The sequence below is a fragment of the Podarcis erhardii genome (assembly GCF_964252035.2).
Source record: "Podarcis erhardii genome assembly, chromosome: 11".
NCBI lineage: Eukaryota > Metazoa > Chordata > Lepidosauria > Squamata > Lacertidae > Podarcis > Podarcis erhardii.
The window spans coordinates 18,651,022-18,677,220 of record NC_138501.1 but is presented as its reverse complement, the minus strand read 5'-3'; the positions used below and the strand labels follow the sequence as shown (position 1 = coordinate 18,677,220).

Genomic DNA, 26,199 nt, shown 5'->3' with positions numbered 1-26,199 from the left:
CATAAGTGGGGAATCTTTGGCCCCTCAAATGTTACTTCCGGGCTACCTTTGAAGGTGACCCGGAAACTACAACTAATCCAGAATGCGGCAGCTAGACTGGTGACTGGGAGTGGCTGCTGAGACCATATAACACCGGTCTTGAAAGACCTGCATTGGCTCCCAGTACGTTTCCAAGCACAATTAAAAGTGTTGGTGCTGACTTTTAAAGCCCTAAATGGCCTCGGCCCAGTATACCTGAAGGAGTGTCTCCACCTCCATCGTTCTGCCTGGACACTGAGGTCCAGCGCCGAGGGCCTTCTGGCAGTTCCCTCGCTGCGAGGAACTAAGTTACAGGGAACCAGGCAGAGGGCCTTCTCAGTAGTGGCACCCGCCCTGTGGAACGCCCTCCCACCAGATGTCAAAGAGAAAAATAACTACAAAACTTTTAGAAGACATCTAAAGGCAGCCCTGTTTAGGGAAGCTTTTAATGTTTAATAGGTTATTGTATTTTAGTGTTTTGTTGGAAGCCGCCCAGAGTGGCTGGGGAAACCCAGCCAGATGGGCGGGGTATAAATAAATTATTATTATTATTATTATTATTATTATTATTATTATTATTATTACTTGAACTTCAACTCTTACCATCCCTAACAAATGTGGCCAATGATCAAGTTTGATGGAAGTTGCAGTTCTGCTGCGCACGTTCAAAACAATGTAGTAGCAAAGTCTCCCTGGGAGCATTAGAACTTGATGATGACATTATTTGGAATGTACATATAGTGGTGGCAGGAGCCCTGTGTGCTAGCTAGCCACTTGCAGGCAGCTCTGATTAGTTTTTAAAAGGCAACCAGGAGGACAAATGGACAGCTCTCTGATTGTCTCAAAGAAAAAGCCATAAGAGAGTTGGAGCAAGGCAATGGAGTAAGACTGGATGCCACATCTCAGTAGATCAAATCTGGTGTGTCCACTCTGCAATCCCAGTTCACTGGATTCCTCGCCCAGCCCTATTTGTCTCCCCTCCACAATGTAAAATGTATGAAGATGGAAGTCTGGTGCTCATCTTAGAAGTGTTTTGGAAATTGTTTTATTATAATTTTTATGTTTATTTTGAATAAACCTCTCTTTAGATTCTTGCAGTATATCCTGAATGATTCTGTAACTTCATCAGATCTTGTATCAGAAGTAATTAGACACGTGGCGGAAAGTGAGACTGGCCACTGGATAGCATGGAAATTCATAACAGAAAATTGGTCGCGTTTATATAATAGGTATGGCAAGCGACTGCTTTCGTAATTTCCCTTTAACTTGATTTTCTAATGTTAATCTGTTGGGTCCGGTAGGGTTGAAGTGTTAATTACTTTTCAAATGTTTTGTTTTACTTGGCTATCAACAGAATAAGGGATAAAATCCCCCCCCCCCTCAAAAACCCAGACACAATGGTGGTGTGCTTGAGAATCTATTAAGCACGTTAATTTACTGGAAAAGAGAATAAACACCACAGCATTAAAAAATGAACAGATATTTAATGTTATATACTTGAATATATAAATGAAAAGTACCCAAAACTCATTGGCTTGGAACCAACATATTATCTCAAATCCATTTGCGGAAGGAGTGGAAGTTCCTACTCATGGAAAACGGGGGGGGGGGGGAGGCCACCCCCCATTCCACTTTGTTATGGGATATTCCAAAGTATCTCCCATACTGTTTCAGAGTTTTCTAACTCTGCAGATTAGGTTTTTGTTGGGGACCTGGGGATGCAGGGAAGGTTGTGGGGGATTATTTACCTGCCTCCTTTCTGCTCACAGCGGCATTTCATGAATGAAATTCAGCTCATGGGAATCTCTGGATCCAATCCATTATCTAGAGCAGGGGGTGACAAACCATTTTCCCGACTGAGGGCTGCATTTTCTTCGGGGGGAAGCGGACAGGATATATGCATCCCTGATACCAATATAATCCAGAGACGAAATACTCAAGAATCACACAGAAAATAGTATACGGAAAACATAATAAGGGTGTTAAACATGGGCAGAACCTCAGTTAGTTAAATATTTTTATTTAACGTATTTTTCACTCTATAAGACGCACCAGACCATAAGACGCACCTATCTTTTGGAGGAGGAAAACAAGAAAAAAAATATTCTGAATCTCAGAAGCCAGAACAACAAGAGGGATCGCTGTGCAGTGAAAGCAGCGATCCCTCTTGCTGTTCTGGCTTCTGGGGTAGCTGCGCAGCCTGCATTCGCTCCATAAGATGCACACACATTTTCCCTTACTTTTTAGGAGGGGAAAAGTGAGTCTTATAGAGCAAAAAATACAGTACTTGATTTAGGGGGGCATCTGCCTCCCGCCCCCCTTGGCTACATCCGTGGTGTTAAATCATAGAACATTCATTCCCTTAACAAGGTGAATTGTTTACTCTGGTAATACATATGAACGTTCTGTCAAAATATGCTTGAGTGAAAACAGACAAGTGGCGCACGCACAACATTTTTATCAAAATATTTTCTCTTTATAAACATGCTTTCTTTTATAGGTTCTCCTTTGAACCATTATACGCTTTCATGAATTCTATCAGTACAGACTTTGAGGTTCAAGTGGTAAGTAGAACAGACACAACATAGAACAGTCACTCTGAAAATGAAGGATTTAAGCCCTTAAAAAAAAAAATCTTATTTAAAAACCATGTGGAATAGAAAGAATAATGCAGCTGAGTTTCTTAGGTAGTTCCACTGCTTAGAAGCCTTTGCCCATCTCTGATCCATATCAGCAGGGACTGGAGTCTTCTCTTTAATTGCCCCAAAGCCAGAATGGACAAGAGTCCTGTGAATTCACTTTCTTTGTTCTTCTGTGTTTTCCCCCAATGTTATCCTTCTGTGCAGAGGAGGGTGGTGGAAATGAAGGTTGGAGGTGGCAGAAATGTATGTAGGATTTTTTAAAATAATAATTAAAGAGAGAGTGGAAGTGAAAACGCAATACTTTGAATAACACTTGCCAATTTACCATAAACATTAATTATTTTAGGTCCAGGTTTTTCTTAACAATACCCTTGAACCAGAACAAAGAACAACCCCTACAGAGATACTGCAGAAAGCAAAATCTAGAAATGAAGAAAGAAAAGAATCGGTTACTAAAATGGTCAAGTGGATACAAAGAAATATGGACATCTGACATTTGATAATTCTTCCAAATATCTGTGTTTTTTGGTAACTGCTTTAGTAGCTTTTTCTTTTTTAAAGGAGCACATATTTTGTGCGTAGAGCTCCCACTTCATGTTTTAAATGGTGGTAGTCTTGCGATGGTGTCTGTCCAAATCAGGCTACTGTGGAGTCAAATTTCTACTCAGAACATTGCCATACGAGACAAAATGAACTAAAAAAATAACCCCGTGCCTAAACAAAGGTAGAAGGAAACTCAAGGAATATCTTGACGCTTATGTCAAATGGATGGAATGTAGCAAGCCTTACCAGTTGAAATGAAGAACTAGCAACTAGAAGAAGCCATTGTTGTCAGTTTGCTATGTGACGTGGGACTCTTCGGGCTACACATCTGTAAAATTTCAGCTTTCTTGCTTTTTAAAACGTACTAAGGGGGGGCACCTCAACTTCCCAACCCCCCAAATACTCCTTCCACATCAACCCCCTAGAGCTTTGCCTTCCTACCCCAATAAACTACTAAACTCCCTTTTCACTTTCCCTGCCCAGTTTCTGAAGCCACTTCTTCTATTCTGTAGCCCCACTATCTCTCCCCACACACATTGACACTGCTAAACACCCTTTCCACCTTCTGTCCAGTTATGAAGCCACCATCCCCCTTGTTCTTCAGAAGCTTTCATCTTCAACCCCATTTCCATACCTCCTTCTACCTTGCACCCCCATTTTCATGTTCACTTCTTTATTTCCTACAGCCCCTACTTTCCTCAACTCTCCATTGCACACAGATCGCCCATTTCTAGGCCTTTTCCTCTCCTATTGTCACTCCCATTCTGTGCGCGCACACTATTAACCCCTTCACTCCCTGCTTCCTATCAATTATTTCCTTCAACTTTTCATTGCACTCAGACTACCACCCCATTTCCACACCGCCTCCTTTCTCCTCCTATTCTGCATCCCTCTTTTATGCACACTCCCCATACTGGTATTTGTTACTGTTCCGCTAAGCCTATCAGCTTTTCAGTTGATGGATGTTGTACAACTTGGATGTTTGCTTGTTAATAAAATATATCTTCTAAATTACTACACGGAATCTGGAAGTTCATGTCAAAGACAACGCAGGGTGCCAGAAATGAAATACATGATTGTGTGATGGGACTGTGGAATAGCTGAGGGCTCTGCATCCTTTTCACCACATGAGAAAAGATGGCCATTGACTCTCCCTGGGCAGGAAGTGGTTTCCGTGGTGAATTCAGCCTTGCCTGAAAAGCAAAGTCTTCCTGGCTTTAGTCCAGTCACAAGTAATTGGTTTGTTCAGTGCTCATTTTTTGGGTGCTTGCTTGCTTATTTGGTACTCATTCTGACTTGTTTACTGGCACAGATTTTCATCTCTGACTTATTCCTTGGTTCCATTTCCTACTTACTCCCAAACTCTGGCCTACACCTCTGTGACAATTTCTCCTTGGTCCCATAGATCTCATTCTCTGGCTCATAGAGCCCAACCCTGAAAGCCTATAACCACCAGCAACATATTCAAATTAAAGACTTGTAGGGGAACCTGACCTAAAGCCAGTGTCACCAGCTTACTGACTGTGGTCTGTTGTTCTTTGTTGGGCTTGGCTGATCTTCCAGTCTCTGAAGATCCCTGCTTTGGCCAGAGCTGTGTGATGTTGCACACACTGAATGCACAACTGATATGACTTCTGATAGTGTGTGTTGTAGGCTTGAGTCCTAATGGATGGAGAAGTCACATGAAGAGAATGGTCTGTTTTGTGTTTATGAGAGCTCTTAAATTTTGAACAGTTCCTAGCTGATATAACTCTTTTAACAAATCAAACATTTGAAAACTGCCATCCACACTTTTAAAATGTGCACTTTCTTTTTGCCATACAGTATTTTTCTCATGCAGTCTACAGAATCACTGATTAAATCATGTCTCAGGTGCACTAACAATTTTAATTGGCAGAATCGGCGGCCCATTGTGTCCAATTACATTTGTGTATAGCAAACAAGCAGCATCGCTACCAAGAGACTATCTGTGGACCATTGTGTAATTCTACCATCATTTGAATTTCTGCTCTGTGCAACTCCAAATGGAATGCAGCGATAGGTTGCTTTTTGCAGTTTAATTATCAGATTAGGTAAGATATACATATATATATATATATATATATATATGCACATAAAAATGCTAACTTGGTAGAAAATAATAATCTACATATGTATCTGTTTGCAATAACATTCAAATTTCAGTTCCAGCTTGTGGGGTGGGATGATTCTTCATATTCTGCAGAAGAGAACAGGTGGGGAACTTGTGGTTTTCTCTCCTAAATTCTGAGCTGGCAAAGCTTACGCTATTGACATAGCAGTTCAAGATAAAATGTACAGTGGTCCTTTGATATGGGATATAGGCATTTTAACTTATTGAAAAAGTTTGATCTCTCTCTAATATGCCAAATGTGCCGGAAATCTGTGTCCACCTTTAAAAAAAATGACATGATTTTAGGTCAATGCAGCTAACTTCAGTAAATGATCAGTTACTGTCATTGCATTCATGACACTCAGAACACTTTTTGTGCATATTCACATTAAATGCTGCATTCGTCCCTCTCTGCTGCAAAAATAGAGAAAAGCTTTACATGGAAGAGTTAAATATAAAAACCCCTTTTCATTCTAGTACAAGTGCAGGTTTAATTTGTGGACTAAAATGCTTCTTCCAAGTAACTAATTTGCTGTGAAATTTGTAAGAGAGGGGAAAACATTTACAGAGCAGTGTTTCATCCTTCTATTGTAGAAAGGTTTGGAATAAAAAGGATTTTTGTTTCCCCCTGAATGATATGGTTTAGTTTTGAAGGCAGAAAAGCACCTTATTAATGTAAGCTTCTGCACAATTCCTTTTAAACCAGCATGGTATAAACTATCCAAACTTTTATATTTAATGGTTTATCAAAATAATATAATAAACTGAAATGGTGTCAGTCCAACTAACTTTTTCCAGATTACCTTTTCTGTAAATGTGTGTTTGGCAATGCGATATCATCTGGTAGCAGTTACCTCTGTGTGCAGTTGCTCTTTCCGAGAAAGGTTTTTGTATTACTGGCTCCTTCGCAGATTTAAATGCACAGCTGCAGTATCAACGCAGCTTCCTCTTCCTTGTTTGTGGCTTGAGCAATTTTATTTACAATAGGCTAAAGTATCTTCCTTCTTCCGCTCCAGTGTCCGATTTCCTGGAACTATCTTCCTCATTTTGTACTACTAGGTCAGCAAAAATCTTCAGTGATTATACAAATAGCTGCCTTTAAAGGTGAAGGTACCCCTGACCGATAGGTCCAGTCACGGATGACTCTGGGGTTGTGTGGTCATCTTGCTCTATAGGCCGAGGGAGCCGGCGTTTGTCCGCAGACAGCTTCTGGGTCATGTGGCCAGCATGACTAAGCTGCTTCTGGCGAACCAGAGCAGTGCACGGAAACGCTGTTTACCTTCCCACCGGAGCGGTGCCTACTTATCTACTTGCACTTTGACATGCTTTCAAACTGCTAGGTTGGCAGGAGCAGGGACCGAGCAATGGGAGCTCACCCCCTCGCGGGGATTCGAACCACCGCCCTTCTGATCAGCAAGCCCTAGGCTCTGATTTAGACCACAGCGCCACCCACCTCCCTTATAGCTGCCTTTAGATAATTTGACAGAAATACATCTTACCTTAATGAGGAAGTCCTGTGATCAAGTCACCTTGTGTGCCTGCAGAGTTCACTGTCTATGTCGACAAAAGAGCCCTGTTTTCCATCCTTATGGTTTCATCTGTACTTGGACCAGGTTGTCAAGGAGGGGGTCACCTTCCCAAGTCCTCCCTCCAAGCTTCCAATAACTCAAAGGTAGGGGATTGGGTTACAAGGCTTTAGTGCAGTCTTCTCTGGCACCAGTTACAGACATCAAACAGCAGTCTTATCTACAGCGTGTACTCTCCCCTCCCCCGCAGGTTGACTCCAAGATTTATAAGGCAGCCCCATCACCTGCTCCCACTTTGGGGACTAATTATTTACAGAATCACTCCCAGGTCCGGATTTAGGTTTGATGAGGCCCTAAGCTACTGACGGTAATGGGGCCCTTTATATGTCCTGCTGTCCTTTGTCAACAACAAGTTGTCCCTTTTTTGTGCTGAATATATGCTATATGGCAATTTATGGACCTAATGGGTATCTAAAACCATTTTCACATAACAAAATATGTATTTTATCAGAGAAATTGTTGAACTGAAATACAATTAAGAAGAAGTATATTAATAGTGACATTTTTGGGGGCCCCCAAGAGAGGGGCCCTAAGCTATAGCTTGTTTAGCTTATACGTAAATCCAGCACTGATCACTCCATGACATAGGAAGCTTTTCAGATAATGGACTCCTTTAAAGAGAGACATATATTCAACGAAGTAGGACACATGGCTATCCAAGAGAAGCATTAAGACAATACTGAAATCCTCATAAGTTTGATTATCCAAATGAGTAGTGTCCTTTTTCTGTTAAAATATGTAAACTGTGCATAGCAGAGGATAGGCTGGGTAGACTTCTGAGAAATAAGGAAAGCTGGCCCAGGGCATTTTATGCGACAATGAAGATGACATTTCTCCAACCATATTACATGTACAGAAGCTGACTGTTTAGTTGATTCTTATTTCAACACTGGCAATGGTACAGCACCCTCCATTTTACCTGAAGCTGTGTACACATTACGGCTAGGTCCATCGTTTTTCACAATATGGATTGAAGCCGGTTTGCAGGAAAATGCATCAAAATGCAGTGCAGGCGACTCTTATATTATGTGGGGGTTAGGTTCCAGCGATTGTGTGCAAAGCCACCATTGCGTATAGTAAAAAAATTTTGGGTCCAATGGTGGGTGGGATTGCTGTAATCATTTTCTAAAAAACAACAACAACCCCTTTCTATTTATTTTTATGCCAGGTGTGTAAAGCTGAGTGTGTACAAGTTAAATGCACTTAAGTTGCAAATTACTTGTATTTCCTAAGGAACGACAAGATGGATACAGGATAGATAGGGATTGCTGCAAACATGAAGTGTGCACTGCCTCTCATACCAGCAGTTGGAAGGCATGGGATGGCTATGTTATGGAGGCAAGACCTCCCTTGCTGCCTATTTGTCACAATAAAAGACAACGGGCAGAAGGTCAAAAGAGCTTATTCAGTGCTGCAGCATAGAGGTGTGGCAGGATCTCTCCAAAAGACCAGGCCCCGAATGCACAAAACCCAAAGCATTTATACTATCCTAGCAAGTGCATGCCCAGTGTCTTCCTTTCTCGTGTTACTATTGACTAAGAACTTGCGTAGACAAAGCATGCTTAAGTCAGGGATTCTTTCAATTGGCTACAGGGCAGTTATTTCCTATCCCATCCTTATCTTGAGCTCAGGGGCAGAGCAGGTGTGACCAGCCTTGCAGTTATCACTGTGGGGACATGATTATGCAGGCTCAGCAACCTGGCAGGCTGGGGACAGCTGGGTACGTGATGTGCTTGCTTCAGGGTTATGGGGCCCGGCTATCAGTTATGGAGCAAACAGGAGTGTGCAGGCTACTTTAGGAGATGTATGCCAGGTTTTGTGGCATACAGAGCTCTGGTCTTCCAAGAGAGAGTAATTATTCAGGGGGCTCATGAGGAATGCCATAGGGGGCTGCTGCTGCTGCTACTGCACCCTCTGTGCCGCCTGAGGCGATTGCCTTGCCCCAGTAGTAAGGCTGGCCCTGGAGGCAAGGATTTGTGTGTTAAAGCGGGTATTTGGGATGAGAGAAATAGTGGCTCTTTCTGAAACTTGCATTGGGATTTATGGCGTGTTATGTGTCAAAAATGGGACGCAGGTGGCGCTGTGGGTAAAAGCCTCAGCGCCTAGGGCTTGCCGATCGAAAGGTCGGCGGTTCGAATCCCTGCGGCGGGGTGCGCTCCCGTTGCTCGGTCTCAGCGCCTGCCAACCTAGCAGTTCGAAAGCACCCCCGGGTGCAAGTAGATAAATAGGGAAGGTAAACGGCGTTTCCGTGTGCTGCACTGGCTTGCCAGATGCAGCTTTGTCACACTGGCCACGTGACCCGGAAGTGTCTCCGGACAGCACTGGCCCTCGGCCTCTTAAGTGAGATGGGCGCACAACCCTAGAGTTTGTCAAGACTGGCCCGTACGGGCAGGGGTACCTTTACCTTTACCTATGTGTCAAAATAATTATTGGCAATAATTTTTATGCTAACTTAAAAGCTGTGTGAAAACCTTGCAAGGTATTTCATTTGTAAGTGGGATGGCAATTCAAACGAATGCTTCATAGTCTGTGTCAAAAAGAAACATATTTTTCATTGCTCGGGTGGCATGATACTGGCCTTGCGCCTTCATAGAACAATAGTGACACCTAATGGCATATTAGTTTAACTACATATTACATGTTGCTGTACAGGTTTTTTTGTTTGTTTGTTTTTAAGGGGGAAAAAAATCATTATTTTTTTTTAAAGTCCTGTTTCTTACTTCAAATCGACACAGGGCCTTTCAGCGTGACCAGTTAGACAGCCTCCAATTTCAGTTTTTAAACTTTGTGAAATACTTTTCAGTGACCATTTTCGGTGACTGCTGATGGAAATAACATTGCAATGAAAGGAGATGGCACAGCGGACCTGTGTTATATGTGTGGCCTACATATCAGATGTAAAGACAGCAGAACTCATATTTAAGATAAAGAGTAACACAGTGATGCCACTGCTTCTGGAACTGGCCCTACAGTGAGAAAGAGCGTGGTGGTCAACTTCAAATATCAGAATTTGGAGTACCATTTAAGAACAGCAAATTGTCAGTTACTTAGTTTTTTATATATATTTTACCACAGTTGAGAGCGCCATTTGGATTTTTTGTCTTAGGTGCCAGTGTTTTTGGCCTCATCACTGCATAAGGAGTTTGGTGTTTCCCTTTTGGGCATTATGCAACAGGGAAGCACATGAGTTTCAGATAAAAATAAAACTTTTGCAGGTAAATGAAATGTGAGAGTTGTGTGTGTTGACTTTCCAGCTTTCAAAAGCGAAGGGTGCTAAAAAGTTCTAACGCGACTTGGGAATTCAAAACATATTTGGGTTAAATTAATATAATTTAGTTTTGCTTGGTAAGTAAAATGTGTGAGAAATTGCATAGAAGTTGTTAAAAAGCATGGCCAAGTATTTGCAGTTACGTATTCTATATTACCTGAGGTTTTCAGAAGGTAAAATTAAAATTCTTTGCTTTTCTGAAAGCAGTTCTTAGAAGACTCTTAATCTCAGGGCTGTGTGTTCCAGCCCCATACTGATTCCTGCATTGTGGGGTTGGACTTCATGGTCCTTTCCAATTCTGCAATTCTATGTTTCTGTGGTAATCTTAGATTTACTAAGCTAAATGTTGTCCAGTCACAAAAATAACAGCAGGTTTGAATTCTTCACACCCAAAAACAATATTTTAAAGATCCTTCACTGAAGAAATTTGGGGGGGAAATAAGTTTCACCCCTTAAAATGACACGCCCTGCTCAGAGCCGCATTTAGGTTTGATGAGGCCCTAAGCTACTGAAGGTAATGGGGCCCTTTATATGTCCAGCTGTCCTTTGTCAACAACAAATTATCGCTGCTTTTTGTGTTGAATATATGCTATATGGTAATTTATGAACCTAATAGGTATCTAAAGCCATTTGCACAGAACAGAATATGTGTTTTATCAAAGTAATTGATATAGAAATGAGCAGACCAGTGATATTTTAGGGAGCAGGTTAGCAGTTGGGGCCCATTACTTACACCATAGGAGCCTACACAACACAAAACACTGTTGCTGTATGTTGGTTTTAGTTTATTTGCTTTTTATCTTATATTTTGGAAATATCGTCACCTTTAAGGAAAGCTGTCTAAAGCTGTTGCGTCATTAAAAAGTCCCTGTAATTACCCCAAAATGCAAAACAAGCGAGGTCCCAACTAAAGAAGAATGGCAACAACTCTAGTTGACAGAACGTGCACAACTCGCAGACTTAACACACAGAATAAGAGAACAGGAAGAACATACATTTAAAGAAGATTGAATAAGGTTTATTGAATATATGGGAAATAATTGTGTACGGCTGAAACTGCTGGAAGCGTTAAGATAAATTCAACAGTGTAAACAAATTTGGATGGATGCAACAATGGAATAGTTTTTTTTGTAAAATATGAAGGGGTTTATGATATGCAAAAGGAACCATGGAAAGAGAAGAAATGAAGTAACTGGTATCTTAAGGATATAAAATGCGTATTTTAAATTGTAAAACAGAAAACTTAATAAAATTATATACAAAAATAAATGGAAATATATAGTTAGAATGTATGGAAGAAGTCCCTGTAATTAACTGAGCTTTCTAACTATAAAGAGGAGGGAGAAGCCAGATACATTGTTCCCTGAAGTGGGGTGGGGGGGATGAGAAGAAGGGCTTATACACACAAGGAGAAGCAGCCATTAACAAATCCTGGAAGATTTCTGTTTTGGTGCAGAGGAACAGGGACAGGAAAGCACATTGGCCCGATTCCAGCTCCTGATTTATTCAGCTTATTTCCATGACCTCCATTCCTGATTGTTACAAAACTTGACCTGAAAGAAACCCTGTGTGTGCAATCTCCAAATATATATTTTATAATATATTCTTAGCCAAATATATATTTTATTTTATTCTAAGCCAAATTAGCTGCAGGCGTGAGAGCCTCTCACGCCTGCAGCTAATTTGGCTAAGAATAAAAGCAGCCGCCATATCTCCTCATATATTTTTTTTAAAATCTCAGCTAGATTTCTGGTGCAATTCAGGCCAGGCTCCGCCTCCTTCCTGAGTCCTCTATGTTGGGTGGGGCTGATGGGAGCTGTAGTCCAATATAGTTGGAGGGCTTCGGATTAGGGAAGACGGGTTCAGACTTACACATCAGGAGTAGAAACCAAAAGCTTATCCCCAAAACCTGGTGTCTTTTGCAGTACCCCAAAAACCTGGTGTCTTTTGGAAGTCGTCTTCTGCACGGGTCAGAGAGGTGGTGGGTGAGGCTGGAATTAGTACTGAGGATTGTTGGTGGCTTGGCTAGAAAGCCAAGCGAACGTTTGTAGACCTTTATAGTATACAGTGCTACCTTGGGTTACAGACGCTTCAGGTTACAGACGCTTCAGGTTACAGACTCTGCTAACCCAGAAATATTACCTCGTGTTATGAACTTTGCTTCAGGATGAGAACAGCGGCGCGGCAGCAGCAGGAGGCCCCATTAGCCAAAGTGGTACTTCAGGTTAAGAACAGATTCAGGTTAAGAACGGACCTCCAGAACGAATTAAGTTCTTAACCCGAGGTACCAATGTATTGCTTCAATACCTTTTAATATATCTCTAATGTGTACTTGTCACTGGCTTTCTGATAATTCTGTTAGTTTGTTTGCCCACAGCCAGCAGAGCTTTGTGACACATTAAACACCTACAAATGTATTATTACGGCATACACATCTGATGTAGTTTCCTGTCGTAACAGATTTGTTAGGTGTTTTTTTTAATGTGCCACAAGGCTGTTTGGCATTCTTGCTGATAATGTTATTAGATTTAGCAGCCCTCAAATTGTCCTAATCTGCCGTTGTTGTTTTTTAACATTTTCGTTGTGCCTTCTGAAGCTTTAGAAGTACTCTTGCAGGAATTAACATGTGGAGATGAAGTATATCCATGGGATTTTTGGGGCGGCCAGGGGAGTAATGTAAGAAAGAATGAATAATAAAAAATCTGGGTTCAGTTACTATGGGAGAGAAAGGGTTCTGTATGTAGGTTAATGTGCCCTATAAAATGTCTCGTTGCTGCCATCTTTGAAAACCTTTAGCTGCCTAAAATCTGGCACATGCTTCACCTGTATACATTGTACACCTGCCATTTTAGGTTTTGCGTACCTTTGACAATGGATGGTTCCTCAGAAGGAAATGGTCCAGCAGGAGAACAATCTGCAGCTGCGGGGCTGGTAGGAGCAATTAGCACTTGCACTAAAGAGCAAAAACAACAGGTAGGATATCTGAGTGCACACATATTATTTATTTCTATCTTTCAAAAGGTGTCTTCTAAATTACACTATAGAAAATGAAATTTTAAGTTGATCCACACTGTGGTTTTTATATTGTATTTTGTGTGTGTGTGTGTGTTAACTGCCCTGAGGATGAATGGTGGTATACAAATTTAGTAAATAACAATAAAATAAAAGTTTACATTTTCCAACCAGGGGGTTCCTCCCGGTAGAAATCTGTCTGGAACCTTAGTATTGATACAAATGTATAACATGCCTAGATCTCTCTTGGGTTTGGACCCCTCAACCTAGCTATTTAGCAGCTCCAATATTCCTAAGTGCTGCAAGATGCCCATATTTTCAACCATCTTTCTACTGACAAGGGTCCTTATGGGAAAAAGGAAATGGAGGATAGACTATGCTGTCAATAAAGTGATGTGTACTTTTCTTCATCATCTTAATGGGAGGGGGGATATATAGCTCAGAGACAATGTGTCACAGGTTCAGACAGTAAGTACTAGGCTGTTGATTATTTATTGCATTTATTTGAGTTGCATTTTGTAAAAGGGGCAACTAATAAGTTTGATTAATATGATTAATTAATAATAATAATAATGTTTTCCCATAGCAGGAATTCTCTGGATGGCTCACAAAGCAAAAACAATATTTAAAAACAGTATAAACAGAAAAAACTATAACAAATTAATTTTTAAAAACCCCTAAAGCACAATTCAAAACTCAGCTTAAGACTCAGAGATTGAGACTATAAAGTGTTAATTAAAGAATAGATAACTCTTCACCTGGTGCTGGAAATTTCATAAAGATGGTGCCAAGTAGTCCTTTTTTTCTAAAAAAATGTTTAGGGGTATTCTCATTTTGACTCAAGAAAATGACCATTTTATTGTTCAAATCAGGGAAAATAAATACAGTAAATGGACAAAAGTACAAACATTCACAAAATGTTTAGGGGTATGTGTACCCCTGTGTCCCCCCAGAAAAAAGCACTGGTGCCAGTTGAACCTCTCTGAGAAGGCTGCTTTGAAATTGGGATACCACCAATATCTTCTCCTGTTTCCAGTAGAATTTGGCATGGTGTTGGAGCCAATGCAGCTTGCCTGCCAGTACATCCTTGTTGCTACAATGACCAGGTTCACATGTTTAGGCATCCTTGCTGCTGCCTCACCCCTCCCAGAAAGCCACAGCTATACGGGTGTCAGGTTAGGTAAGCAGTACTCCACTGATCACTACTGACCACCCCTCTTCCTGTCAGGAGCTCAGCCTACACTTGAGTAGGACCCTGGCAGAGACACATGCCTGACTGGCATGTTCCCTCGCTCCTGGTCGATCGTTCGGGAGCTTCAAAAGCTTTCTTCTGCTCGAACATCACAGCGAACAATGTCAACCAACACCGGCACACTTAGGGATCCACAGAGTTTGCGCATTTCGTGTGACAGACCTCAGCAACTCAGCATTTTGGCTAATCTACTTTATTTACATATAAACACACATGGAGCACTGCAACATGGCTCCCTCTCTCTCTAGCATCAGACAGCAAAGAGGGGAAAAAACAAAGGACAATAGTCCCACTTCACGGAACACAAACATCCTGTCTCCGTCACTTCCCACTCTGTGGAGCCAAAGCATATACCGTCCTGTGAAAGGCAGAAATCCCATGACTGCAATCATGGAGCAGGAATTCTAACACTTCCTTCCACATGGGACAGGTTCACAGTTTTAGTGTTATGTACATGAGCTGGAAGAACTCCAAGCAAAGCTTTGGGTTCATGCCTCTCCCCCTCCTCCTCTTCCTGTGCTACCAGAAGGACTTTGCCAGAATGTTTAAGATTCACTTCCCCCTAATTTTGGCTTGCTGTTGTGTATGAACCAGAAGTTGAACTATTGTAGCTGTCACAAAGAGTTGGGGTCAAATGATAGAAAACTGAAATGTTTGTTTGACCTTTTGCTACACCCCAAGGCCCCAGTGTTCCTTCCTGCCTCCTTTCCTGAATGGACCATCAGAGATGACCTTCGTTTCATCCCAGCCAACGTCCGGATGCAGTTTAGGCCTCAGTTCATTTTACAGGCAAATATTTATAAATGCTTGGGACCTTCAGTTGGAGTTACCTGGTGAGGCACAATGCTATTCATCTGCCATGAGAGCAGCACAAAAGACTGGTAATTTTAGACTCCACTATTTCTGAAGCACATAAGAAACATTCACTGCCTATGTCAGTAGTTAGAAGCAAGTTCAGAACTCAGAACAAACTTTTCTTTTTTTTTTGTAAGTTGGCTTCAATACCATGTTGTGTATAATTGGTTTATAAATCAAATTCGGAGATTTAAGCGCAGCTGGTGTGGTTTGATACAGTGGGATTCCAGTATCTCACCCCCTGTCCTGATCTTCAGCCTTTTAACCAAACTATAGTAAAGTTCTATGGCTCTATATGGTAGCAGTTAATAATCCATTTGGCTAATCTATTGTAGACTTAATTCTGTTTACTAAGGTGGGGCCTTTAGGTACACAGTTAAGTTTGTCTTGTGACCCCCAGGATATGGCAGGATACAGGGAAGGGTAAGAACTCTGTAAATGACCTTGGAGTATGTCACAACCACAAGATCATCAGTTTCAAAACAATATACTTCACACCATGAGTTTATTTGCCTATTACATTTATATACCACCTCCATTCCAAGATAATCAAGATGGCATGTGTAGTTCTCCCAGTTCCCCCCACATTATCTTCCCAACAGCCCTGTGAAGTAGCTTAGGCTGAGATACTGCCACTGACCCAAGGTCATACAGTGAACTTCACTGCTTTCCACACCCTAGTCCACAACTCTAACCACTCTGCCACAGTGTTGTTTTAACTGGGTCACTTTGTAGTTCCACAAGTACCCAAACCAAGAAATTTATGGAGGGACTGATTCAGCAACTAAAACATTCTCTGTCTTAGGGTGAAAATATATAGCCGCTCTAGGGTGGGCTAGCGTCATCATGTGTTTATGTTGACATGTGCATAGAATCCAGTTTTACATATGCTGTTGCTTAGACAAAAAGTGGATTAGTCAGGGATGTGTGATGCAGCAAATGGTTTTGTTGGGGTCATATAATAGGTTGTATTGTGCATAGGTACTGTCACTGTGCAGACTGCTATCCTTTGCACACAACGCACATAGAGTTATAGCTAGTTTATTCTTCTCTGAATTGGTGTATTAGCTGCTTTTACTTTATCTGCTTTCTTATATATTGTAGCAGTTTTCTACCAGTGGTTGTTTTCCATTCTGCTTCCCTGAGAAGCAGAAATAAATACTCAGCTACATGGTGCAATGGCCCATCTGACTTTTTTTTTTTGGCAACAAAGGGAATGCTTGTCAAAAGAACCTATCCATATGTGTGTATCAATGTTGTCAGCGATGAGGGTGTGGCAATGCAAACCACATGGATAGCAGTAGCAATCTAAAACAGCAGTGGGGAACCTCCAGCTGTGAGGCATCCCAGTTTGACCTACAAGTGTGTTTTGCCACACTCACCTGCCCTACTCATGAAGTTATATGTGGTTGCCTAAAAAAAACTATCCTTTGTGGGATGTAATCCATTGGAGCATTCCTTGTTTCCCTAGAGTGGATACAGGCAGGGAGGTGTCACTCCAGCCAGTATAACTTCCTGTTCCCCTAGTCTGTAGCGTCCTCCCCCTGCATGTGACCAAAAAGATGGGCATGACCCTGGCTGACTCCACAAAAGAGCCAAGTCACGCAGCCATCTTTCCCTTGATGCCATGCTGCTCTCTATTCTGTTCTCCTGATGCTGTTCTCTTACTGTATTTTGCTGTCTGCTGGCTCTCAGCCAGCAGCACACGGGCTCAATCCCCATGTGGGATTAACTCGCAATTTGCTATGTAATTATAAGCTAAAGCCTGCCTTCAGGGATCATACTGTGAGCTGAATGTGAGTAAACTTATTGCTACTTTTAAGGAAAGGCTCTTGTGTCTTTATTCTTTTAAGAGGGGGGAAAAGGGGACACCAGGAATAATGCATCTGGGCAAGCCAGATTGGATTGCTTAAACTAAAGAGATTCAAATGAATCTGCAAACTAGCTTCCTGCTGTATTGAGGGGAATCTGCTCTGTTACATGACTCACAGGCGTGAGTGAAGGAAGGATAATGTTTCATCAATATATCCTCTCCCACTATCCTTAACATTTCTACATCCTTGTACCTGTATCAAAACTTCATGTGCCAGTGATATCATCTGGTGACCACCCGCACAGGTGCCTGATGGCATTGTGATGTCACGTGACAGACAGGTGAGGGGTCCCACCCACCTATCAAATGCACTTGTGCATGATGGGGGAGATAAGGATCTGGCCCAGATCCTGACATAAAGTTCCAGACACAAAGAAAACAGTCACACGTTACAAATATACAACATAGGTTAACGCTTTAGCATCTGCATCCTCAATCAGCTTTTGCATCCTCAATCAGCTCTGAAAAGTTTGTGTGTGATAGAGAGGGGAGGGATGTATCCAGTACAGCTTAGCATGTGAAGGCTGCTTTAAATCCTTCCATGTGGCAGCTCTTGTTACATGGAGAGCTGCTGGCCCATGGTGATTCATCTCACAGATTAGGCAGGTTTGGCCATGTAACCACAGATGTTGGAAGAGGGAGGTTAGCAGTTCCCTGGTGGAACTTGCTGGGACTTTATGGTGAGCCACGACGAACAACTCGTCATGTCACAACAGTTTCCACATGGAAGGATTTAAGGCGTTCAGCCCTAAGCTGATATTAGGAAAAGGTAACAGCCCGAGAGCGATTTAGTCAAACGCAGGCAGGTGATATATTTTTAGCCACATAGGCACATCATTGCACAGTTGATCAAGCATAAGTCTATCTAATTCAGGAGACTGCATGTGTTTGGCATTTTCTCCTTCAGTGTTGCTCCTTATCATTTCACTTTCATTGTGCAAGCCTTTTATTAGAACAGATGCTTGTTTTTTCTGCAATTCAATCATTTGACTTGTCCTTCCTTCCCCCTCACCTTTTCGAACAACTAAATTAATACAGTAGTCAGCTACTGACTTAGATATTTAAAAATAAATAAATAAAAGCACGACCTCATTCTTAGCTCCCGTTTGAATTTGTGCACAAATTTACTAGCTTACTTGTATTTTATTATGTATCAAAATTCAACCCTTTCTTGCTTCTGAAAATAAAACGGTCACCCTGAAATACTTTCCCTAGCTATTAATGTGTTGGCTTTTGGTTTATTCATTTTTTTCAGTACTTTGCTGTAGCACCTCTGCCTATTTTATTGTTTTTGCATCAGTGATTCTTTCTGTGCCTTTTCCTTGCCTTCAGATTCTTGAGTTGCCAGGAGAAGGGGATGAGTGGAAAAAGAAGACGGTAAGAGTTTGGAGGGAGGCAACTACCTAGCAGAGAGTAGCAGAGTTCAAGCATTTCCGGGGGGTGGGTATAAATAATATATTATTATTATTACTGTAGCTTCTGAGCTGAAGCCCTTGGTGTTTGAAGAAAGTAATATGACCTTTTCAGGCTGAAGATGCATGTCACAAGTGGGTTCAGAGGATGCATTTCCCTCCCAGTCAGAGATATCCTCTGAATCCATGGCCTTTCCCCCTGTAGATAAAGTGTCAGGGCCCTTGGTCATGACACCAGTACATTTTGAGTGGTTGTCTTGGCACCTAGGCAAACTGAGGGTCTCTGAGACATCACAAAATTAGCCTAAGTGAGCAACTCAACTATCATGCCTGCCTAGCAGCTTCCTTACTAGTGCTAATAAAGGTAAAGGTAAAGGACCCCTGACAGTTAAGTCCAGCTGCATACGACTCTGGGGTTGCGGCGCTCATCTCGCTTTACAGGCCAAGGGAGCCAGTGTTTGTCCGCAGACAGCTTCCGAGTCATGTGGCCAGCATGACTAAGCTGCTTCTGGTGCAACAGAACACCAAAACCAGAGCAGTGCACCGAAACACTGTTTACCTTCCCACTGGAGTGGTACCTATTTATCTACTTGCACCTTTTGACGTGCTTTCAAACTGCTAGGTTGTCAGGAGCTGGGACTGAGCAACGGAAGCTCACCCCATTGCGGGTATTTGAACCGCCGACCTTCTGATTGGCAAGCCCAAGAGGCTCAGTGGTGCTGCCCTGTGTTTTCTTTGTTGTCATTTAACCTTGATCTGGTTCACAAGTAATGGTGAGCTATAATCAGGAAGAAAAAAAAAACTATGAGGAGTCTGCTGGTGTGTTCTACTCAATCAGCATCTCTGGGACAAACAAACCACAAGGCTTGCCTTAGTGTTATATGTGAAGAGCATTTGAGGTTTGTTTCTCTCTCAGTAAACCACAAATGGATTCAAAGGTTTGTTCTTGGCTTACCAGTTAGTGGTTTGCACGTAATATTTGTTTCTCCTATGGGTAGGCAAGGCAGAGTGGGTACGAGTGCTTCTGCACATTGCTTGTTCATTCACTGTAAACCGTGATTTGTTTCTGATGATGACTTACTGTTGACACCCATAAGTGTTGGTTTATCATGATTTTGTTCACCATTTCCAGTAGCAGTTAGTGCAGCTGCCTGTCTGGCCAGGACAGGTTGGCTGGCATTGCACCTAGTTTCTCCTTTGTGCATTGGCTATCTCCCCACCCCTGTGTTTGCCATCTGCTCTCTCTGCTAAATTATGACAAGATGAGGGGAATTTATAATTCATAATTTATAAAATTGCATGTGCCCTACAGCTGATGCCATCATGGTAAAAATAATCCTCCGCCTTGAACATGCAGAAATGGTGAGCAAGAGAGGAAAAGAGCGTGATGGATGATTGAACCAATCCTTTCTCCTGCATTGCAACAGAAATCAGTTGGCTGCCTTTTGCCATCCTGATCTCGTCTGCATTGTGATGGTTGACCATCCTTCCCTCCCTTCCTTCATGCACCCAGCAATCCACCACTGCGATTCATGAAGCAATAAAGTGGATTCAGCACAGCAGACAGGTTGTGGGAATGGCTGGAGCATCTCTTCTGTTGTCCCCTCATCCTGAAGTGCAGGCACTGGCTACAAGGGAGAGAGAGGGCCTTTTTGGGGGTGGCTGCTCTGTTGTGGCTTTCCTGATGTGCACAATGAGTTTTTGGGATAGGCATTGCCTTATTGCTTTGTGTTGGTCTGGCATTTAGTGTGAGCTTGTATCATCATTGTTACATTTCAAATGTGGTTTTATTTAACTTATTGTGCATCATCTGGAGGATCTGTATTCTGAGACAACTAAGAATATAGATAATAAATAAATAAGTGTGAGTGATAATGAAGTGGCCAGGTATATGTAGGTGTGGGTGTCAAACTTCAAATGGGGAAGCTAAGAATGTGAATGCCTTCCCTGTTCAAAATCATGTAACAACCCCCAGAATGCTTTAAGTTTGGGTCTGGCTTGAAATGGGTCCACCCTGTGCTACTGCCTGATTTAGAGTATTTTATCACTGTAACTCAGAACCGCTCGTTTTCTCTTAGCAACAAATAGAGCGTCAGCTGAAATGCCTGGCATTTCAAAATCCGGGACCGCTCCTAGCAGACTTCAACCCTGAAACCCGAGAGCAACAGAAGAAAGCCTGCCTGTCAATGATAAACCAGGATTGTTTTAACAATACAAAGAAGTAAGTAACATACGGCATCTTATTCTATATTTTAAATTGGGAGTAATTACAGACCATCATAATAATTACCATAAGATCATAAGGCTGGGTCCTGATGTTCATAATTTAAGACAGCAGTACGATGCAAACTGTCTTTTAAGCCCCACCAGTTTCTCTGGAATTTGCTTTCTGATAAAAAGGCACAGAATTGGTAGTTGATTAACATTCATTAGGCTGACAAGGGAAAAATCAGAAGTGGGGCCCAATGGTAACATCCATCTTCTCTTGTTCTCCATGCTCCAACATAGACTGTATCCTTTTTAGTAGCCCCAGTAGGTAGGTGTTCATCTGGAGTAGAACCACAGTTGATCATAAATATTACCTGCTCATCTCAGGGCAGAGCTGATTTTTCTATCTGCCGAGGCTGCATTCTCTTTAAAAAAACAAGAGAAAAGTGCATAAAAGAAACTGCCATAAGTTATCATGCCATCCTTAGGGTCACTGCACTCAACTGGTTTAGAATTTTTCCAGTTATAATGGTAAAATAGTAACGGACAGCTTACATCTTTATGGAGACTACAGTGGTACCTTGGTTCTCGAATTTAATTTATTCCAGGAGTCGGTTCTACTCCCGAAATGGTTCGAAAACCAAGGTGCAGCTTCTGATTGTGCTGCAGGAGCCTCACTCAGTTGGAAGCTGTGGAAGCCATGTTGGACATTCGGCTTCTGAAAAACGTTCGCAAACAGAAACTCTGACTTCCGGGTTTGTAGCATCTGGGAGCCAATTTATTCGGGAACCAAGCCATTCGACTACCAAGGTACCACTGTACTTGAGTGCAGCAAAACTTTCTCATTCCCCTTCTTCTTCACATGATTTATTTAGTACAGTATAACAAACTCCATGGAAAATGTCCAGGATTTGGAGAAATGGGCCATCAATATGCTGATGGTACCCTTCTCTATTTTGTTTTTGCATCTGAATCGGAAGCAAATAGCGGCTTTGAACTGACTCTTAGAGACACTAATAAATTGCATGAGGAGGACAAAAAATAGTTTGAATCCCAAGAAAACTAGAATTGATGGTGGTTGTGAATTCTGCTGATAAGGAAGCAGGATAGGCTTATTGATAGTGCTCATCAAGATCAGAATCCAGGACACCTCTAATTTATTTTAAATATGCTGTTTGCAAGACAGTACAGGAATGCAATTCCCTATCTCTAGTTAGTTTGGATTGTAATTAATCATGCTGGCCAGTCTTTGTGGCTAATGTTCCTGGCTGTCCCCTGCAGAATACTCCGCTGAAGCCTAGTTTGTTGATACGTGTGCCAATTTGTTAGGTAAGTTGTGCAACTGATCAGATTTCTGATATTTAGGGTCCCTTGCTAACTGCACAAATGACAGCTGTTCTTATATGGCTACAGTGCTTAACTGCATAACTTAGCATGAGCATCTAGGTTACCTGTGGAAAGTCTACCAGGGCACAGCAGTCCTTAGCAAACATCTTCCCAAAACAACCCCCAACTCATCCTTCCAAGTTGGACTTGGGTAATATGGCCCCAAGTTAAGGTCTGAGAATCAAAACGGTTTTCTCAGTACAGTAGTACCTTGGTTTTCAAGCATCTTGGAAGCTGAACGTTTTGGTTTTTGAATGCCAAAAACCAGGAAGTAATTGCTTCCGTTTTGAAACTTTTCTCAATTTTCTCCATTGACTTTGGTGGACTTTGGAGACTGCTCATTGCGCCTCGGTTGTTGAACGTTTGGGAAGTTGAATGGTCTTCCAGAATGGATTTCTTTCGACAACCGAGGTACACTGTATATTGCAGGAGTATCAGGAGGAAGTACGGAGGCCCCCCACCCACCCACCCACCCACCCACCCATGGCTTTCCCACTTTTATTTGCTTTGTACTCTGAAAACCAATGGCGATTCCATGTTTTCTCTTTTACAGACCCGTAAAGAAATATGACAAACACGGCCGGCTGCTTTCCAGTAAAGCGGATTTGTGTGACTGCTTGGAGAAGAACTGCTTGGGCTGCTTCTACCCCTGCCCTAAATGCAATTCCACCAAGTGTGGGGCAGAGTGTCGCTGCAACCGGAAATGGGTTTACGATCAGATTCAAATAGAGGCCGGGCCGGTTATCAGATTTCCGTTTTGAATGGCTATTTACCTGACCACTGTTGTTGTGAAACAGAGGCGGGACTTATTTATTTATTTATTTATTTAAGAAGAGAGAGGGGCGTTATTCCTCCTGTTAGTTAGAGGAACAAAATGTCTGACGTGCAAAGACGGGTAGCAGAGCTGTCAGAGTGTGACATGCAGACCATAATATTGAGTGTGGAAGAGAGCGGAGCTTAACACTTTCACCACCCATCACTTAGGTATCTGCTCCAAATCACTCCCCAAGCAGTTTTTTCTGCCTGTGGGGGCCAAAATACATGCATAGCCACATTTTGAACACTAGGTGTGTGGAGTTGGAAAAGGGCAGATGAAAAAGTTCAAGCACTTTCTCATATCTTTTTGTTCACGTTTGCTCTGAGCCAGGCGTTGGTTCATAATATGTTGCCTAGCCTCTGAGTTTCTTCAATTTAAACAAGTTAGGAGTTGGAATTGGCTACTAGGAAGTTTATTTAATCTTTCTCATCTGTTAAGGCGGGGGGGGGGGAATTGAACATTTTCATTGGACAGATCCAGCTGCCTTGGGAATAAACCAATTCAAAGCCAGCAGAAGCAAATTAAAGAAAAAGCAGGCCTCCCCTCTTTAAAAGCTCATTATTTCTTGACTGCATCTATGCATGCCTCATATAGATTATTGTACCCTGTTATTGCTCAGGTGAAAAGACTGCCCTCCTGAAAATCACACTGCAAAGTGACTCTTGCAAACAGAAGGAAGAAAGGGGGAACCAAGGAATTCAAGATTAATGAAAGCCTCTTCTTGTTCCCCAACGGGCTGCTGCACAACTCGAAAATTGATTCCTTCTGTGTTTATCATCTGTGCAGAACGAGGGGCTATCAAAGTAAATGTTTAAGTCCTTGAGCAAAGTTGCAGAAAATAAAGTTGGATATAAGTAATGTCAAGCATACAGTTTTTATTGGTATGAAGACCCGGGTTCTAAATGTATTTAAGGAATTCATAGTTTAAAAGTTACGTTCTCAACCATTTTACACTAGTCTGCCTGTAATGTACATAAAAAATGGACATTCGTATTCATAAAAGGAAACATGCAGGTGATTTTTGTTAAAAGTGTCATTTCCAACTTTGAGTCCGTTCCCCCCCCCCTTCCTTAAATGAGTTGCTTACTCTTAAGATACTGTGGTCATAACAAACTGAAATGGATAACAAGTCAAGGCTCCTTGACTGGGGGAAAAAATCAGGGACATAGAGGTTAGTGGAAAGGAAATGGGCATGTATGCTGGTAATATAGTGGTGTATATGAAGAAGTTATCAAATGATATACAGTAGTGGCTAAAATCACAATGAAAACTTAATTAGAATTTTGAGGGAGCCCCACCTTTCCCAGCGAAGAGAAACGCTGACACGTTAAATTGTTATTCTGTTTAACCAAGGTTTCTGCAGTGTTTGCTTCTCTTTGCAGTTTACTTATGCAATAGCTGCACACTTAAATTGTTAATGTAAATTAAAACTTTAAAGAACTTTGGGCTAACTCCCATGTGAAATCCTGTGAGAGTTGATTGGTTCCCCCCCTCCCCGCAATACCTCTTTGCTTGGCTGTAGTTTTCTTTTGACTCCAATTGACCTTCACAAAATTGGCTAGGTGGCCTTGACCCCTTTTTCTTATTTCAGAGAAAAATAGAGCCATTACACTTTCTGTTGGGAGGCTTGGTTGTTCACTTTCATTTTTCCCTCATCGGCTTTTAATGTGAGACAGGCAGCCACGGAAAATCACTTCTGATATGCCAACTTGGTCAGGTTTTCAGCTGGTGCTGTTTGGTATAGCTCCAACACAAGTTGATGTTTTGCTTAAAAGTGTGTCTAAAATTGAATTTTTAAAAATAGTCAAAGAAACCTAGTTTCAATAAATGAAGGCTTGCAAAACTCCATAATTGAGATTGTAACTTTACTAAGCCATCAAGGGAAACATTGAGTCAACAGTTCACTTCTTACTACGGTACCTTAAATTACTGTAATGTACCCATAAGTCCCTTCAGTGTCACACAAAACAATGTTTTGGGAAGTGCCCAAGTCACACATCTGTGTTTGTAGTAGGTTTGCAGTTTTAAATTTTGTTATACTTGTATCCGGTACAAATTGTAGGGTTTGCTGCATAGCACACTATGCATATGGGCTTCCCCTTTGCAGACATGCATGACCAAAAACCAATCTCAATCTCCATCCTTTATTGGCATATAGACAAAATTCTGAGAGGTTCAGTACAATAAGACTACTCGGCAAAATCTGCATCTAACAATTCCACAGAAATATACTGTAGTGTCCAGATCAAGTGAAGTAATACAGCCACTCTATTCTGCCTTGGTCAAGCCACACCTGGAAAACGGTGTCCAATTCTGGGCACCACAATTTAAGAAGGATATTAGACAAGCTGGAATGTGTGCAGAAGAGGGCAAGCAAGACGATCAAGGGTCTGGAAGCCAAGCCTTATGAGGAACGGTTCAGGGAGTTGGATATGTTTAGCCTAGGAAAGAGAAGACTGTGAAGAGATATGATAGCCATCTTCAAATATCTCAAGGGCTGTCACATGGAAGATGCAGCAAGCTTGTTTTCTCCTGCTATGGAGGATAGGACTCAAACCAATGGCTTTAAGTTACAAGAAAGGAGATTCCGACTAAACATCAGGAAGAACTTTCTGACAGCAAGAGCTGTTCGACAGTGGAATGGTCTCCCTCGGGAGGTTGTAGGCTCTCCTTCCATGGAGGTTTTTAAGCAGAGGTTGGGTGGCCATCTGTCATGGATGCTTGAGCTGAGATTCCTGCTTTTCAGGGGGTTAGACTAGATGACCGATGGGTCCCTTCCAATTCTATGATTCTAAGTGAATCAGGTGGCTAATGAAAAAAGACCTCAGTGGCAAAACCCTGGTTATGGAATATCCTTCCCAGTAACGTATGTTCCCTGCACCACCTTTATGTTCTTTTCAGCACTAGTTGAAGAAATTTTTGTTCACTCAGGCTTTAAACACCTTGTTGTCTTACAATCTGGGCTTCTAAAGTTAGTAGTTTTTATTGTATATCTGTGTTCTTAATAGTTTTATTTCTTTCTCTTCTAGAAAGCACTGTTTTTGTGCTGCTTTTCACTGTTTATATTTTTAAAAGTAGCATTATTGTGTTAAGAATAGCATTATTGTGTTCTTAATTATTTCTTTCTCTTCTAGAAAGCACTGTTTTTGTGCTGCATTATTAAAAATAGCATTAGTGTGTTAAGAATAGCATTATA

General features: G+C 41.7%; 2 protein-coding genes across 12 annotated transcripts in view; both read left to right on the top strand.

The window, feature by feature from the left end:
• LVRN (laeverin) overlaps positions 1-4,217 on the top strand; it is a 41,270-nt gene extending 37,053 nt beyond the window's left edge. Inside the window, exons 18-20 of the mRNA XM_081880381.1 lie at positions 1,107-1,247; positions 2,519-2,582; positions 3,007-4,217. Of these exons, the coding sequence (XP_081736507.1) occupies positions 1,107-1,247; positions 2,519-2,582; positions 3,007-3,153 (352 nt within the window). The 3' untranslated portion in view covers positions 3,154-4,217. The remainder of the gene's footprint in view (positions 1-1,106; positions 1,248-2,518; positions 2,583-3,006) is intronic.
• Positions 4,218-6,834: 2,617 nt separating this feature from the next.
• Positions 6,835-23,861, top strand: ARL14EPL (ARF like GTPase 14 effector protein like). 11 transcript variants are annotated; one of them, XM_081880588.1, is made up of 5 exons: positions 8,178-8,640; positions 13,041-13,161; positions 18,513-18,557; positions 20,671-20,813; positions 22,740-23,861. In XM_081880588.1, exons 1-5 carry the CDS (start codon positions 8,597-8,599, stop codon positions 22,945-22,947), a joined length of 561 nt encoding a protein of 186 aa, XP_081736714.1. In that variant the 5' UTR covers positions 8,178-8,596; the 3' UTR covers positions 22,948-23,861. The 11 variants fall into 11 exon arrangements, with proteins under 11 accessions (XP_081736710.1, XP_081736714.1, XP_081736719.1 ...); XM_081880593.1 differs by lacking the exon at positions 8,178-8,640 and adding an exon at positions 8,689-8,868; XM_081880594.1 differs by lacking the exon at positions 8,178-8,640 and adding an exon at positions 9,758-10,135.
• The last annotated feature ends 2,338 nt before the right edge of the window (positions 23,862-26,199 follow it).

Coding starts and splice junctions, on each gene's coding strand:
- ARL14EPL (XM_081880584.1), top strand. CDS start 6,891: ATGTCGACAAAAGAGCCCTGTTTTCCATCCTTATGGTTTCATCTGTAC. Junction 7,007..13,040: donor AAGCTTCCAATAACTCAAAG/GTAGGGGATTGG, acceptor CTGCCATTTTAG/GTTTTGCGTACCTTTGACAA. Junction 13,162..20,670: donor CTAAAGAGCAAAAACAACAG/GTAGGATATCTG, acceptor GTTTTCTCTTAG/CAACAAATAGAGCGTCAGCT.